The sequence below is a fragment of the Pleurodeles waltl genome, chromosome 11 (assembly GCF_031143425.1).
Source record: "Pleurodeles waltl isolate 20211129_DDA chromosome 11, aPleWal1.hap1.20221129, whole genome shotgun sequence".
Lineage (NCBI taxonomy): Eukaryota > Metazoa > Chordata > Amphibia > Caudata > Salamandridae > Pleurodeles > Pleurodeles waltl.
The window spans coordinates 6,853,419-6,871,215 of NC_090450.1; the positions used below are offsets into that span (position 1 = coordinate 6,853,419).

Below are 17,797 nucleotides of genomic sequence, written 5' to 3' on the forward strand. Positions count from 1 at the left end.
TTTTTAATATCAGCCATTGGAGCACAAAATGAAAACGTTGTCACATATTTCTATTTTTAACCAATTAATTTCATCATTTTTGGATTTCTGCTATTACCTAGGTGTGAAACCGTAAGTCAGCACCTAAAACGACCCTTTGTTTTACTTAAAATTGTGCCTACTTTTCAGAAATGAATTGCTTTCTGGGTTCATCAACGGGTTTTCAGACTTGTTTCCGCAACACACTGCAAATCAGTAGAAACCACAAAAATATGAAGAAAGAATCGAGTACCACTTAGAAAACGCAAACAACTGCGGCAACTCTGCTTGTTCCTGAAAGCTGGAAATCTGAACACAGAACAACTTTTGTTGATGCCATTTTTACCACAAAAAAAAAAAAAGTGTAAGGTAACCACTGTCGGCTTACACAGAGGAATATGTTACAAAGGATAGTAGATATTATGATACAGGATTCAAGAGCATGTGTCTACCCAACAACCCATTTAAGCAAGCAGGACCACTCACTCCGTCATGACTGAAGATGCTCTCCTATCAGGACTCAGACACAAAGTTTCAAGGCAAGTCCAATGAGTTTAGGTTTGTTAGCATCCACAAAGGTCTTTTAAAGTGAAACAAAAGACACACATTGGTGCAGTTAATTACCAACTGGATGATTTATTGAACACAATGAGAAAGACAACTGGGTACAAACATGGAAAGGCTCTTGGGGCCTCAGCAAACAGACTGCTTTGCACCTGAAAAGGTATAAAGTGTGCTACTCATCTCAATAGTGTTTAAGATGCACAGCCCCTCAATATGATACTTTGGTTCAAAATTATTCAGACAGCGTAAAGTAACCCAGAAAAGCGTGGCATGAACAGTCAAAGTAGCAGGCTTGCATAGACGAACCTTGTATTTGTGCAATTGACATCAAATGGAAGCCACACGCGCTTCAAAGTGAACTGCAGTATACAAATGTCCAATGCAAATACTGACCAAACTCACATTAAACAGAGACACACGGGACGCGTACAGTGTAACAGTCCATGCAAGTGTGCACTTAGCACCTTTTTGAGGATAGTGCTTTGACACTTTTCAACAATCATCTAGTTCCATGAGAAATCATCTGCAAACACCTGGCATTGGAATTCAAAACTCACTAAGATGTGTTCCGGAGATTATGTAAAGAAGTCCCACATTTGTGTGGAAGGTTATATCCCAGATTTTACCTAAAGAAGACTCAATTTTGTGTGGAAGGCTGTGCCCCAGAGTTTATCTAAAGAAGTACCACACTTGCGTGAAATCCGTGGGTGTAAACTTGGCCATGGGGCAACAGTCAACCTCAGCAACCAGTTGACCCTCTTACAACAGAGGGATCTATTCTGTTCACATACATGCCCTTCTTTGGGGCACAACAGTCCACAGTGCGTAAGCACCGTGGAAAAAGAATAAAGAGACATAACAGTAAAATATTACCATGATGTAGGTTTGGTCTCTGACGCCTCTACCACACCTGATTATGGATTTAACTGTATTTTGTAGCAAGGTTAGCTTTGGCTCCAAACTTTCAACGGAAAACAGGTTGGCACAGGCACGCTCACAGGCTGCCAATCTCTAGAAATTCATAATTAGGGCCCAACATACGAGGTTGTCAAAGGACTCTGCCATCCGCAACTTAACAGAACAAAGCACAGCTCAAGTGGTTGACGATGCTGGTGTCTCCAAAGCCATCGGTTAAGGCACAGTGTTTGCAACCAGGCCATGAACTGAACACAAAGTTTATGTGCTGTGGTCACCCACCAGTGGTTTAAGAGCATATGTTGGCACAAAGCTCACATTCGGCGATAAATATTGCTTTTCTTCCAATTGTAGAGGTCCGCCTCTGCATCACAATATAATGCATTCATCAGAGTTAAAGGGACCCGCAGTTCCCATAGCAAAGAAAGCAATCTAAGACTGAGCACTGGATTCTCTAACACTGTAGATGAAAGAGTGAGTCCACCCTGGGGGAGTAGCATAGTGAAACAGTAGCACTGCAAGGTAGAAACTCTGACCAAAAGGGTATCCTGGACCATCACCAATAACTCCAGGGGATCTTGACGTGACACTGGAGAAGGGCTTATGGAATAAGACAAGGAGAGAGATACAACACACGGAAAGGGAATGCTGTACAATATTCCCTGGAATGACAGAGGGAACTTTCTCCGGCAACAGAAGGGAAAATCCTGGGTGGACAATCCTGGAACAGCCTAGGGATCACTCTTTGAATAACTAGGAAAGAGGGTCCTGTACACTTATTCAGGATTCTAACAAAGTGAGGGGCTCTTGGAGGAAACCAATGCCTCCCCCCCCCTCCCACCCGGGGATATAGGGTGCTCACGCATGGAATTACATGAGGTTCCCTGATGATCCCTACTGGAATATGACATGGGGAAAACGGGCCAGAGCAATGGCTTATATGTGCATTTCTGCACTCCAGGTCCTGGACGCCTCTAAGATACTGCATGTGCTGTGTGAGCTGAGGCACAGACACACTTTCAAGAGAACACACACTACACAAATTGGAGCTTAACATACGATTGATTCATGTTACTAAAACTGGCATTAGTCAGTGTGACCTCAGGCCTCCATGTCACCAGAGACCGCACAAGTCTCCTGTCATTTAGCTGCAAGGATTCCATCTGATGCAAACTACCTTGAGCACTGCAGAAACTCCTCCAAAGACAGCCCCGTCAATGCATGCAGGATGGCGACACAGAAGGCATCATGAGAACAATACTTTAGAGAATCACTTGGCACACAAACACGTAGAGACCCAAACACTACAAAGACAATCATCAGTAAAGGTTGATCCTATTTTAGGAAGGTGTAAGTGGAAACTCTTGCTTCAACCCTCCACAGGTGCTGCTGGGCTACCGAAAAATCCAGCGGTTCAGACCATCGGGAGAGTGACAGGTATGAAATCTGTAAGTTTAGCATTGAGGTGTGCGTTGGCGTCGGACAACCTAGGTGGGTCATAGTGTGTTATGTCAGGGCCCCCAAATGGAAAGTTTTGGCACTTTGAATAAAATACTTTTATCAGACTTATTTTCACAAAGAGAATAAGCTTCCCTCAAAGTGCTTGCCCCATTCTGCATAAATATTATCCTATTTTTTTTTCTTTCTTTTCCATAAGGAGAGTCTCGTGAACCAGCAGACCACGAACTGGTGATGCCACCATCTCCAATGTTTGCCAGTGTATGTATGCTATCCTCCCTTCCCCAAACCAACAACAGCAATATATTAATTAGGTTCATGACTGGCCAAAGCATAGCAAGTAGCAATAGCCTGACATATAGGAGTCGAAGGACGCTTCTAATATAAGACGTCAATGGAGGAATAGACCTCTCTCAACAAGGCACAGTCAAACCCGCATATGTGGTATATGTATGAGAACTACATGCCAAGGGCATGCACTCTGTGTTTAAAGGCAAGCGCTATGCAACAGCGCTATGCAACAGCATGCCATTAAGTAGAGCAAAACTGTGCCATTGCATGCAGTAGTCGACCGTCAGCGCTAATGATCTCTTCAAACAGACACATATGGAAAACTATGATTATACGGCCACAAATGTGTTTGTTCGTAGTGTGGAGAAAATGCCTTCACTTAAATAAGTTTGAGGGTCAAGTGTGTTACCTTCAATAAAGGTTTTTAGGACAGAAACACACAGACATTGCAATACATCCTTTTACAGATCTGCGTGCCGGTTGGTGTAGCAAGTTACAAAAAAACACCATTTCATGATATCAGTCGTCAATAAATTCACAAATATGAGAGAGGTAAAAAGAAACTAAAACAACTGGCCTATCAGAAGTAAAAAAAAAAACAACAACAAAAAACAGCTCATTGAAATAGAAAAATAAACATTTACAAAATAACATTGAAAATGGCACTTAATTCCCAAATCTGTTATGAAAAGACCTTTGTGCATATTTATCACCCCCCTCCCCCACTCCAATTAATGTTAATATGCAACGGTGAGTTATTGAGAGTGCGGTCCAGGTGAGTATAGTCCAGCACAACGCAGCCGGAAGCGGGCTGCTTTCCTGAGAGGAGGCGGAACGTGACACTGGGCTTGGGAGGTGCATGAGATATGAGGACAATATGGGCTCTTCTGGCTACCTAGGACTTCTGCACTAAATGTCAAGCACCCCTACAGTTTCTAGAGCTTTCTACTCTTTGGGTCCCGCACTATGACAAAAGGATGCTAAAAGAGGCTTCTGTGAGAGGCAGGTTTAGGTCTGTGCACATTAAACAGCTTCTGAGAAATGTGTACCAGTGGAGTCTGGTCTTTTGAACACAGGTGCATTAAAAATAAAAAAGATTTGGATACGCAATCCTGTAGGTCCAGTTGGCCACTGGTCAGCAGTCGTCTCTGCTGAAAGTCCCCGCTTCTAGCTACGGGCACTGCTCCTTTCTAAAGAGCTCGGTATTCAGCCCAAGCCGCCAACGGCTCTCTGCCATCCAGATTTCACAAAAGTGCATTTAAATGTATCCAGGTGATGCAGAGGGTTGGGACAGGTTTGTCCATAATACAAACTGAAGATAAGATGTCCTCAAAGTAGGCATTGTGTCTCATCCTCAAATCCTAGCAATGCCAGCGTCAGAGAGCACTGCCCACAATCCTGGCACAAGGGGTATGATGCCAGTTAAAGGAAATGCGGTCACTGATCAACTAAGAACAGTGGTATCACAGAATGGTATCACGGGACCATACAGAAATGTAATTATATTTTCCCAAGGCAATCCATATGAAAATTATTAAAAACAAAAATTCAACTCATATTTTCCAGTTCTAAATGACCAAAAGAGAATGGAAATTGTTCATCTCCAAAAAAACAGTAGAAACGTTAAAAAGTGTTCAATGCTGAATCACCCAGAGGCCACATACATACCCATTTTCAACAAGTAGATGAATATTAGCAGTAAAACTACTGAGCATCATTGCACAATGTCAAGCCTGGGACTCGGTTAAGATTTTATTTTAGACAATGATCTGAAATTAAGCACCAGGCAGCTCTGCCTGTGCTGCTTGTATTGTACTTTCATAACTGCTAAATATATGATACATCTGAATAATTTGCAGAAACTCTGCTTTTGGGCGGCTGCTATCCAAAAATCATGGTCTGGAAAATGTGTTTGCCAAATCGATTTCAGCGATGAACATTATTAGTCTTTCCGTTGAGCTGGACCTTACCACCTCAAACCTTCACTGTGGCCTACAGACTCCCCAAGTATCAGTCAAGAAGCGTAAGAGCCCCCCGGCACGGAAAGTCCTTGGAAGCAGAATTGAATTCCTGAGATGGTTCTTCATCCCAGGAATGAATTTACCCAACCTGTGCTTAAGGTCCACATCATTTTTAAGGGGTCTCTGATTTTCATGGCAGAATTCTGTGTAGCTTTACTCAAAGAGAAGCCACAAATCGTGACTGGTTGCATTAATGATAGGCAGATAACTTGAAAATGGGCCAGCTAACCTTCCGTACTTGCCACGGGTGTCATCTGCCTGCTGCTACACAGAGATTTTTCTGTAACAAACACACAGAAGAAAAACAAAATGAGTAACAGTTGATTTAGTGACAGGCAGTTCTACACCTAAGTGCGTTGTTAGCCGTAGCGCCACCTAGACATGTATTGCGTTGGAACTGGAAAGAACCACTATATAAGCTGGACTAAAGTCAAAATTGCAAAACACAATTTTATTCAGTGGCTCCCATTTTTAGTGGAAGTACCATTACTAGAGGCATCCCTTGGAATGCAAGATTTGAAAATTCAATCATGACGAGGCAAACGACCAGCCTGTCGGTGACTGGGCATTAATCTGAACTAGGACACCAGGCAATCACTGCTTGATTTAGTGCCTTCCATTGGTGTTCCTGCAGCACATGCTAGTGGTCGTCACGCACATCGTGGGCAAGTGGTGCTCGTCTGAGAGTCGGTGTCGCAGAGTAGAAGCTCCTTGGCACCAAAGTGCAAGTTTTGCCTTCTGCCATAGAATCAATGTGACTACAGGCGGTCCTCTGATCGATGCCCCTGCTTCCAATTTTTCCAATTCTCTGACAATCAGTACAGGAATAACTTCTATTTTTCTACATAGGATCTAGTGTGAATTACACAAAGTTTCATCCTCCATTGTTTCACAGTGAGCGGCCTTTTTCCACCCAACATCCAGTCTGGGATACTTCCCGTTTCAATGTAAATCCTCCTGGGAAGGCTATGGATCATGCACTGACAGCAGGTCAAAGGCCTTTCTCAAGGATACATCAGTGCTTTGTTTTTCACAATCAATAAGGGAATAATCAACCACACCCTATGCAGGAGAAATGCAGTGGAGCTCATTCACCCAGAGCGGCTTTTCATATTCGGCTTTCAAAAGCTGTTGATTTCCCATAGATGTGATGTGCTAAATCTTTTACGTTAATGAGCTCATATGATGCCGACTGGCGTTTTGGTACGAAACAGAGTTAGACACCAGAACAGCATAAAGAACCGAAGATGCCACAGCGAGGGAAGACACCCTTCGATGAATTGCAATGCTGCACACTCAACCATCAAGCATGACGAGGACCACTCTGCTGCCGCGAGCCAACATGTCACCAGGAGCACACCATGACCCTTCCTGTGCCTCTAGTTCAAAAAGATCCTCTGGTAAACATCACCAACAACCAATGCTGGATCAGAATGTCACAGGAGGGTTTAAGACACTTGTTCTTGCCAATACTTCAACCTACAACAGTACCTCTTAATGTTGCATGTATCAGTGACTGGTTCTGTTGCATTAATGCAGATGCCAAGAGGAGGGCAACCGCGCATTGGTGCTCTGCGATGAGAGCCATTGGAGTTATTGCTTGCTAGCCCTGAGCCTTGCCCGGTTATAAGTGGCCAAACGTGTCAGTTTCTAGGGAAAGGCTGGCATGTCGAGTAAAGGCTTTTGTGCTTTATTGCGTCTGATGTTTTTCATACCCGTTAAAGCGAGACAAGCATGCCCTCTATGATCAAATTTCAAAACATTTATAAATACAATTCTCAAGAATCACTATCCTGCCATATATCACTCCTGATGCTGTCGCAAACTTTATGTTCCACATCAACAATGTGGACAACTCTAAAGACCAAGCATTATTTGTAGACTTAAGGACAGAAAAAGAATCCACTATGAACAATTTCAAATCGTGAATTTCCCTCGCCCACAAAGAGAAGGTGCACAAGGAATCGGTTACCTGCACATTCAGTTCACTGGCTGCATGTTTAGGCGGGAAAATGGATTGGATAGTAGAATGGGCATATCTGTGTCAGACCTGTGAACTCATTCCTATGCTGTCGTTGATATGTCAGTCATAACCTTTGCTGCTTTGTCAGGTGGCAGCGAGCGTGGGTGGTGGTGTTAGGAGGAGGTGTGCCATTTGTAGGGACCAGATCAGCTAACGCGTGGTGGTCTCCAGGGCTCTTTCAGCACCGGACTGCGCTGCACGAACAAGGGAACGAACGCAGGATGGGGCGCGATGACCTACAAGGTGTTGACCACAGAGGAAAAGGATCTTCAGAATTCCTGATAAAGACTGCTACAGTTTGTCAGCATCAGTAGAAACACGTTTACTTTTCACTGCCGGTAGGATGGACCTGTGAAACATAACGAAGATGTGTTATTAGTCACTTAAGCGCCAATTCACCAAGATCATTTCTCATTCTATAGTGAGAAAGTGGAAGCAGTAGAATATTGTGTAAACTTATCCGTACCTAAGAGGTGAACAATTACACACAGCAAGTATGAAATATGCTTTAAAAATGAATTAAGAAAACATGGACCAGACTTTACCACACACAACGCAGTGGAGATCTGAATCCACTAGATTAAACAATTTAGTCGTACAGATTACACGATCTGTTCTCTAACACAACACCCCTTAAATTAGGCAACTCAATATTAATTCCCAGAAGAAGGACACTTTAAACAAGTAACTTACCTTTAACAAAGGTTTTGCAGTTTTGTGTCTGCTACAAATTCTCATGCTGTGCGTATGCTGACATGTGGAGTCAGACAGCCCAGTGCTCCTAGATTTCACACAACTGATATTATAGGTTGTATTTGGAGAGCTGCTTCCTTGGTGACACAACTTTACATCACAGAGAGGCTGTGCAGAATGCATCTAACGCACCAATCTATCACCAGGGGGATTTTCAATAGGTACAGGTATTGATCAATTGTGCCCGGACATGGGTCCCGTGCTCACTGTACCACTGGATCAAATGTAGCCTGGCTGATGAAGGGTGATACCCTAAATTCGGTCCCAGAATTGTTATTTCTGGACCAGGGAGGACCTGGCATGGCCGTTCGGGCTGGACTGATCCCATGGGGAGCAGGGTCAAGACTGATTAGCATATGTCTGGGTCCAAACTGGGATGTCATGGCAAGCAAAAGAACAACGAATTAAACCCAGATCTGTGACTGCGGGTGAGTGTTTGAAAAGTTTCAGTACTCCGTCCATCATTCTTTTATGTTGCTATTGTTCAACTGTGACACAGTGGCAGTGGTAAGTTGATGGCCATGACCCCAATGGATACCTTTTTGACATGACTCCTCAAGAGGTCACATTGTTAAAACTTTGCAAAAGGAGGCTTGCAGAACTAGCCTAAGTGGAGAAGCCAGATGGCGCCTCACAGCGGCCGCAGAGGCTTATAGACTCCGCGATACAAAAGAGAATTCAGACTATGTATCAGAAAGGAGCACATACTATGACTGCATGTTATATGATAGCAAGTTACACAAACAGTTTTGCACAATAAGGTTTTAAATAGACTATCACTCGTGGTGATGTTCATTGCTTTTCACAAGCCAACAAAGTAAGTTTTGACCAGGGATTAGCATCAAACAGTCCTACACTGCCCTCTGCTGGCTGTTCATCAGGACTGCAGTTCACAGAGAGTGTTACCTTCTTTGATGAACAAAAACAATAAAGATTAAGATAGCTCAGAAGATTAACAGAAGCAATAGTGCATTTAGTAGGTTCAACATTAAAATCTTGGTGTGACTCAGTCCATCATCAACAGGAGGTCAATGAAACGCATGCCAATGTGTCGGGCAATAGTCTGTGCCGCTACGTAACGATGGAAACCTATCCCAGGGTATGGACGAATCAAGCAGGAGGCGACTGGCTCATTGGGGCGTTTTGGGCTTTGGCTCATCACCAACCAGATGGCATTAACACAAAAAAAAGATAATTTGGCGTTCCTAGAGTAGGTGCCAGCTTAGCAGTCCAGGTGGCGGGCCACTGGTGATGCGGCTACTAACACGACTTTGGGACTCCTAAATTGATGACGCGCTGGCTGATTAGGTCTTCTAGGCCAGACAGACCCAGTGCCAGAGGTCAGCTGAAGCACCGATGAGTAAATGTGTCAGTGCCAGAGGACCTTCTAGAAGCATCGATGAGTAAAGATGAGCACAGTGCCAGATGAACATGCAGCAGCAAACAGACAGAGATAAGGAGATACGCCAGTGCCAGAGGGGCTTGCAGAAGCAGACAGAGATAAGAAGATGCCCCAGTGCCAGAGGGCACTTGCAGAAGCAGGCAGAGATAAGAAGATGCCCCAGTGCCAGAGGGCCTTGCAAAAGCAGACAGATAAGAAGATGCCCCAGTGCCAGAGGGCCTTGCAAAAGCAGACAGAGATAAGAAGATGCCCCAGTGCCAGAGGGCCTTGCAGAAGCAGACAGAGATAAGAAGATGCCCCAGTGCCAGAGGGCCTTGCAGAAGCAGGCAGAGACAAGAAGATGCCCCAGTGCCAGAGGGCCTTGCAGCAGCAGACAGAGATAATGAGATGCCCCAGTGCCAGAGTGCCTTGCAGAAGCAGGCAGAGATAAGAAGATGCCCCAGTGCCAGTGGGCCTTGCAGAAGCAGGCAGAGATAAGAAGATACACCAGTGCCAGAGGACCTTGCAGAAGCAGGCAGAGATAAGAAGATGCCCCAGTGCCAGAGGACCTTGCAGCAGCAGGCAGAGATAAGAAGATGCCCCAGTGCCAGAGGGCCTTGCAGAAGCAGGCAGAGATAAGTAGATGAACCCAGTGCCAGAGGGCCTTGCAGAAGCAGACAGAGATAAGAAGAAGCCTCAGTGCCAGAGGGCCTTGCAGCAGCAGAGATAAGAAGATGCCCCAGTGCTAGAGGGCCTTGCAGCAGCAGACAGAGATAAGAAGATGCCCCAGTGCCAGAGGACCTTGCAGCAGCAGGCAGAGATAAGAAGATGCCCCAGTGCCAGAGGGCCTTGCAGAAGCAGGCAGAGATAAGTAGATGAATCCAGTGCCAGAGGGCCTTGCAGAAGCAGACAGAGATAAGAAGAAGCCTCAGTGCCAGAGGGCCTTGCAGCAGCAGAGATAAGAAGATGCCCCAGTGCCAGAGGGCCTTGAAGAAGCAGACAGAGATAAGTAAATGAACCCAGTGCCAGAGGGCCTTGCAGAAGCAGGCAGAGATAAGAAGATGCCCCAGTGCCAGAGGGCCTTGCAGAAGCAGGCAGAGATAAGAAGATGCCCCAGTGCCAGAGGGCCTTGCAGAAGCAGGCAGAGATAAGAAGATGCCCCAGTGCCAGAGGGCCTTGCAGAAGCAAACAGAGACAAGAATATGCCCCAGTGCCAGAGGGCCTTGCAGAAGCAGGCAGAGACAAGAAGATGCTCCAGTGCCAGAGGGCCTTGCAGAAGCAAACAGAGACAAGAAGATGCCCCAGTGCCAGAGGGCCTTGCAGCAGCAGACAGAGATAAGAAGATGCCCCAGTGCCAGAGGGCCTTGCAGCAGCAGACAGAGATAAGGAGATGCCCCAGTGCCAGAGGGCCTTGCAGAAGCAGGCAGAGACAAGAAGATGCTCCAGTGCCAGAGGGCCTTGCAGAAGCAAACAGAGACAAGAAGATGCCCCAGTGCCAGAGGGCCTTGCAGCAGCAGACAGAGATAAGAAGATGCCCCAGTGCCAGAGGGCCTTGCAGCAGCAGACAGAGATAAGGAGATGCCCCAGTGCCAGAGGGCCTTGCAGCAGCAGACAGAGATAAGAAGATGCCTCAGTGCCAGAGGGCCTTGCAGCAGCAGACAGAGATAAGGAGATGCCCCAGTGGCAGAGGACCTTGCAGAAGCAGGCAGAGATAAGAAGATGTCTCAGTGCCAGAGGGCCTTACAGAAGCAGACAGAGATAAGTAAATGAACCCAGTGCCAGAGGGCCTTGCAGACGCACAGATGAGTGAAGGTTAGCACAGTGTCATACGGTCTTGCAGCAGTACATGCATAGATGAGACAGTGCAATAGGGTTTTCCTGCAGCACAGGCATAGATGAGTAGAGGAGTGCAGTGCCTGAGGGCCTAGCAGAAGCATAGATGAGTAGGTAAGCACAGTGCAAGAAGGTCTTGTAGCAGCAGAAGTATAGATGAGTAAAAGTGCCAGCATCCAAAGGCCTAGCAGCTTCATAAGTATGGATCACTAAGGATGAGCATAGTGCCAGATGGTCTTGTAGCAGCAGAAGTATAGATGAGTGAAAGTGCCCAGTGTCTGAAGGCCTAGCAGCTTCATAAGTATGGATCAGTTAGGATGAGCATAGTACCAGATGGGCTTGCTGCTGTAGACAGAGATAAGTAGGAGACCCCAGTGCCAGAGGGCATTGCAGAGGTAAGGAGGAGTAAAGACGAGCACAGTGCCATAGAGTACTGCTGCAGCAGAAGGACTGATGAGTAAAGTGCCAGATGGTGTTGTTTCAGCAGAAGCACAGATAAGTAGATGAACCCAGAACCTAACAGGCTTGCAGAAGCATGGAGGAGCCCAGTGCTGGAAGATCTTGCAGAAGAGTCTTTCAGAAGCATAGATGAGTAGATTAGCCCAGTGCCAAAGAGTACTTCTGCAGCAGAATCATGGATGAGCCCAGTGCCAGAAGATCTTGCAGAAGGGTCTTTCAGAAGCATAGATGAGTAGATGAGCCCAGTGCCAGATGGTTCTGCAGCAGCAGAAGCATATATCAGCAGGTAGGTCCAGTTCCAGAGGGTACAGCAGAAGCTTAGAGGAGCAGAAGAGCACAGTTCTCAGAGGGTCTTGCTTCAGTGACGCCTAAACAGGTAGCGTGCAAGAGGCAGAGTACAGACGAGTAGAAGTACATAGTGTCAGAGGGTCTTGCTGCAGCAGAAGCATAGAGGAGAAGATGAGACAGTGCCATGCCAGAGGGTCTTGCTCCAGCAGAAGCATCGATAAGTAGTTAAGGCAGTACCAGAAGGTATTACTGCTGCAGCAGAAGTGTGGATGAGTAGATGAGCTCAGTGCCAGAGGGTCCTGCAGAAGCACAGATGAGAAGATCTGTATCTTGCCGCTTTTTATCACTCTGTGTGAATTTGAACTTATTAATCTGTCTTTTTAGGAATGAGAATTACTACATGCCTGTTTTTACAAAGTTTTTTTAACGTTTGGATTTATTTAATGCACTTCAATTTGAATTGTTGGGATAATCACCGCCCCTCCTTACCTGAATGATACTCGGTTGAGAAAGGGATATTTTTAATTTATTGTGCTCTGAGACTCCGACCACTTTGGGTGCAGGAAGTTGGGCCGGTTAGAGCCCACTTCCGGTTTCGGGGCAAAAACCGCGGTTAGCGGTCTAGTGGTTTTGTCCCATCAAGGGGGGTTAAATGCCGGCTCAAACACGGCCGCGCAGCGGACGCGCCGAAGGCGCGCCAAAGGCAAGCCCGTCTGCGCCCGTCCGCGCCAGAATGGGCCAGGAATCTTGCATCTTGCTCTGGAAAAATTAGTTATACCATTGAAGAACTCAAGAAGCTGGCATGCCCCCGGTGCACCCACACTCTTATCCCGGACACTGCTTACGCCTGGAGGTGTGCGCAGTGTAATTGGATGGTGCCTATACCATCTTTGATGGGAAAGCAGAAAACCCAGGGAGTTTGGGGAGCAGGGGGGAACAATTTTGAACATGCTTTAGGTGGAATTGTAAGGGACGGTAGAGCGGTGGGCTCTTTCGCTCTTAAAAATGTTAGATCCCTCCCAAAACACAAATTTGAAATTAATGAACTTATTCTTACTCTCAACATAGACTGTCTCTTCCTAACAGAAACTTGGGCGAGGTCTGACTCGGACCCTGATTTTATTGAGGCAACCCCTACCGGCTTCTCCTTTCACAGGGTGGACAGGAATACAGGCAGAGGAGGAGGCTTGGCCATTATTTGTAGGTCTGAGTTCACTTGCACCTGGAATAGTGCTAGTCACATACCAGAGGTCTGTGAAGCTATGGCCTTTAAACTATTCCTGGACAAATTTCTAGTCTTGGAAGGCCTGTTAATTTACCGGCCCCCTGGCCCCGCTTCTAAGTTCCTCTTGTTATGGCCTTCATTATTGGAACCTTTAATCATGGCCCCTAAAGCAATCATCTTGGGAGATTTTAACATCCATTTTGATAATACGCGTGATTTGCTGGTTGCGGAATTCCTCAACCTTATGGTGGTTCTGGATTGGGTCCTAAAAGATGGGATGGCCACTCATAGAGCTGGTCATACCCTAGATGGGATTTTCACCCACCCCGAGGAATATTTGTATCTCTCAATGACCCCGTTAGAGTGGACGGATCATGCTCTCCTGACGTTTAAATTTCTGGCCAGGCAGCAGCCCATAATATCCATTCCCCAGAAAAAAACTGATAAGATCCTGGAGAAATATTGAAGCAGAACCACTGAAAGTAACACTTATACATAACTGGAATGATCCAAAGGTGTCCATGTTGTCACCGCTTGCTAGATTTAATCTGGGCATTAGACAGGCAATGGACACGCTAGCACCGGCGAGGATCTCTGCTTCCCGTACTAGGAAGAAACCCAATCAACCTTGGTTCTCTCAAGCCCTCAAAATCTTACAGAGGAAATACCGGCAGAAGGAACTCTGCTGGAAACTCAGCCTTTGTGAAGCCGAGAGGGTGGATCTCAAGCTCGCACTTAACACTTACAAAGAAGCCTGTCGGGTAGCCAAATCGGACTACTTCACACGTAAAATTAGCGAAGCAGCCAACTCTTCTAGAGAGCTATTTAGAACCGTTAACGTTCTCACCACTCCCTTAGGCACTCCCAAAGTAGAAAATTCTCAAGACTTCTGTAATAAAATAGCCAAATTTTTTTAATGTAAAGTTCTTGACATTTATTCCAGCTTTAGGTTGGATAAGAAACCAGCTAACCCGTCCCCCCGGTCAACTATTCATCCTCACCCGGGGGTGACAACTAACGGGGTGCCAGACAAGCCACTCTTACTCTCAAAGTTTAAGATCCCCTCTCATGAGGTTTTGTGTAAACTGCTCTTGGAAGGTAGATCTGGCTCCCCTATGGATCCCTGCCCCCCTGCTATCCTCCAATTAGTACCAGAGCTAGTGGTTTCTATGCTGGCCCCTATTTTTCAGGAAGTGCTTGCAACGGGCCTATACCGCAGGGTATGGAAAGAAACCACTATTATCCTGTTAAAAAAGAAGGCAGCTGGCAAACCCGATGACTTGACTAACTTACGCCCAATAGCCCTTCTCCCCTATGCGGCCAAAATCTTAGAAAAACATCTTAATAAAGAATTGGTTGATTTCCTGTCTGCCTCTAAGGGCTTGGACAGCTCGCAACATGGTTTTCGGAAATCCCACAGCACTGAATCAGCTCTCATTGCATCATCGGACACCATACGCAGACTGGTGGATAAGGGGCAGGGGGTCTTTCTGGTGTTATTGGACCTGTCGGCAGCTTTTGACACCATTGCTCCCCATATCCTGCTAGACCGTTTATATCAGGCAGGTATTAGAGACCAGGCTCTTAAACTGATTGAATCTTTTCTATCTGACAGGTGGGCCACAGTTAGTAGTGGCGACTTCAGATCCCCTGCCTACCTCCTGCCATGTGGGGTCCCTCAGGGCTCCTCCTTAAGCCCGACGCTATTCAACGTGTACGTAGCACCGCTGGCAGAGCTGGTTCGCTCTTTTGGCTTTATTCCTACTTCATATGCAGACGATACTCAAATCATCATCCCTATTGATAAAGACCTTGAAGAAGTGGCCATCCGCTTCAACGCCTGTATGACAGCAGTGAATCATTGGATGAAGACCAACTGGTTGAAACTCAACTGTGAAAAAACTGAGATTTTGTGCTTTGGAATTGGAAGGGTACATTGGTCTTCTAGCTGGTGGCCTGAAGAATGTGGGACGCTTCCTGTTCCACGGTCTACCTCAAAAAATTTAGGAGTAGTATTTGATGAGCAACTGTCTTTTAAACCTCAAGTCAATCTGATAATTAAGACCTGTCTGTGGACCATGAAGAAATTAAAAAATATATTTCCTTTTATTCCACAAGCCTGCAGAACTACTGTCATTTTGGCTTTAGTCATTTCCAGATTGGATTATGGAAATGCGCTTTTACTCAATCTGGATAAAGAATCTTTGCACAAACTACAGTTGATGCAGAACACTGCTGCCAGGCTTTTATTAAAATTGCCTCACGGGGCCTCTGTTAAGAGGTGCCTTAAAGATCTACACTGGCTTCCGGTAATCCAGCGGCTCTCTTTTAAGGCTCTCTGCATCACCCACAAGGCTGTCCATGGGATTGGGCCTAAGGCATTAACCACCAAGCTGCAATGGCACAGGCCGAATCGGCTGTTGCGCTCGGCCTGTGCCTATCAAATTCAAACAACCCGCACTAAGAAAGTAAAGTGGGGAGACAGAGCATTTACCATTGCGGCTGCTAAAATCTGGAACTCTCTACCATTGAACATTAGGCAAGAACATAACTATTTAATATTTAGGAAATTGGTCAAGACCTGGCTGTTTCCTCTATAAGTTTGGGAATTTTCCGGTTAAGTTACCCCGCCTCACCCAGTTAGCGCTTCGATGCCCTTGGGCCGGAATGCGCTTTATAAATACTCAATACATATATACATACATAGATGAGCTCAGTGCCAGAGGGTCCTGCAGAAGCACAGATGAGTAGATGAGCTCAGTGCCAGAGAGTCCTGCAGAAGCACAGATGAGCTCAGTGCCAGAGGGTCCTGCAGAAGCACAGATGAGTAGATGAGCTCAGTGCCAGAGGGGCCTGCAGAAGCACAGATGAGTAGATGAGCTGAGCTCAGTGCCAGAGGGGCCTGCAGAAGCACAGATGAGTAGATGAGCTGAGCTCAGTGCCAGAGGGTCCTGCAGAAGCACAGATGAGTAGATGAGCTCAGTGCCAGAGGGTCCTGCCGAAGCACAGATGGGTAGATGAGTAGATGAGCTCAGTGCCAGAGGGTCCTGCCGAAGCACAGATGAGTAGATGAGCTCAGTGCCAGAGGGTCCTGCAGAGGGGTCTTGCAGAAGCGTAGATGAGACGGTGCCAGAGGGCCTTGCTGCGCCTTATGTATGAATGAGTAATGTACATATATTTCATGAATGGAAGACAAGGTACTGCAGTTTGGGCTGCAGAGATCCTTTGCAAAGAGGGACAACCCTGCTTTGTGTGTGGCTGCCAGCCTTCTGCAATTCTAAAAGTAAGTTACAACTAGTGAAACAGAATGCTGCAGTCAGAGGAATACCAGTCTATAAAAAGAGTTAAGAAGCATTTGCTGCCACCACTTGATACCTTTTTTAATTGACGGTCTGCACTTCAAATGGAAGTGGAACAGATTTTTTTTCTCAATTGAAGCACTTTCTACAGCAGCAAAATATTTCTTGCAGATGGTCCTTATTTCTGGAGCACCGAAAAAATCTGAGCACGTCGTAGCGCTGACTGTAGTCCAGCTTTGAATGACGGTTACATTCGCTTTACCTGATGAGCCCAATACACCTCACCATTCATTCTAAATTCAAACCATCAACACTCTGGAAGCTTACGTCACCTCCTGTCGATAACGTGCACAAATGAGCGTCTGATTATCTAGTTACACTATTTGTAAAGCTGTCACCAATCTCGTATCCTGGTGCTACAATTAATCTGTTGGTGTTTCAGTCAGTGGCAGATGACTTAATTCACATTAACGCGGGAGTATGTGTTGTAATTTAGTCAATTTATAAGTTAGTAATTATGTGTATATAGTTCATGAACATACGGTCATTAGATAAATATAATTCTTGTGTTAACGTTCTTGGCAACATAATGTTTAGATATGGGTAGGATGTAGTTCTTAATGGTATAGTCCGCCCTCCCCTATGTGGGAGATTGAGGATGCAATGTTCGGGAGGTGGTAGGGACCTGGAGTGCATGATAGAATGTTGAGAGTTGACAGAGATGGTGGTGACGGAAGGCACAGAGTGGAGAAGAAGCAATAAAGTCTGTTCTTGAAGTAAAGAAGACTGGAGTGGACTTTGTAATAATGGCGACGAGGAGTGCGTAAGGGGGCACATTTTTCTCTACCCCTTTCCATGTTGGTGACTCTCCACCTATCCTGTGTCCTTCGGAATTGAAGCCTGTTGCCAAGAGAAACTCGGAGTTCCGGTTTATTTTATTTTAGTATTAACTATTAACTGAATTTAACATTCCGTTAGTGAGGAAAAACAAAGGAACTGAATACGAACAGGAATTTCGTTTCTGTCTGCGTTGGTTACATTGGACAGCAGAGTAGTGTAGGGGCAGGTGTGCGAAGTAGTGTCGGACACATCTTATTTCTATTTGGCGGCAGCGTGAAGCAGTGTCGGACACATCGTATTTCTATTTGGCGGCAGCGGCGGTTTCCTGTGATCTGCGCGGAGGTGCCGGTTTGCAGTGTCAGACAACGCATTGTGATTTAGCGCACGAACGGCGGCCTGCTTTGAATTCCTCAGAATCAAAGCACAAGT

General features: G+C 45.9%; 1 protein-coding gene across 2 annotated transcripts in view; it reads right to left on the bottom strand.

The window, feature by feature from the left end:
* Positions 1-629: 629 nt before the first annotated feature.
* CCDC50 (coiled-coil domain containing 50) overlaps positions 630-17,797 on the bottom strand; it is an 83,948-nt gene continuing 66,780 nt past the window's right edge. The window contains exon 11 of one of the 2 annotated variants that reach the window (XM_069212775.1): positions 630-7,639. In XM_069212775.1, the coding sequence (XP_069068876.1) occupies positions 7,620-7,639 (20 nt within the window). In that variant the 3' untranslated portion in view covers positions 630-7,619. The remainder of the gene's footprint in view (positions 7,640-17,797) is intronic. The other variant, XM_069212774.1, reaches the window with a different exon arrangement.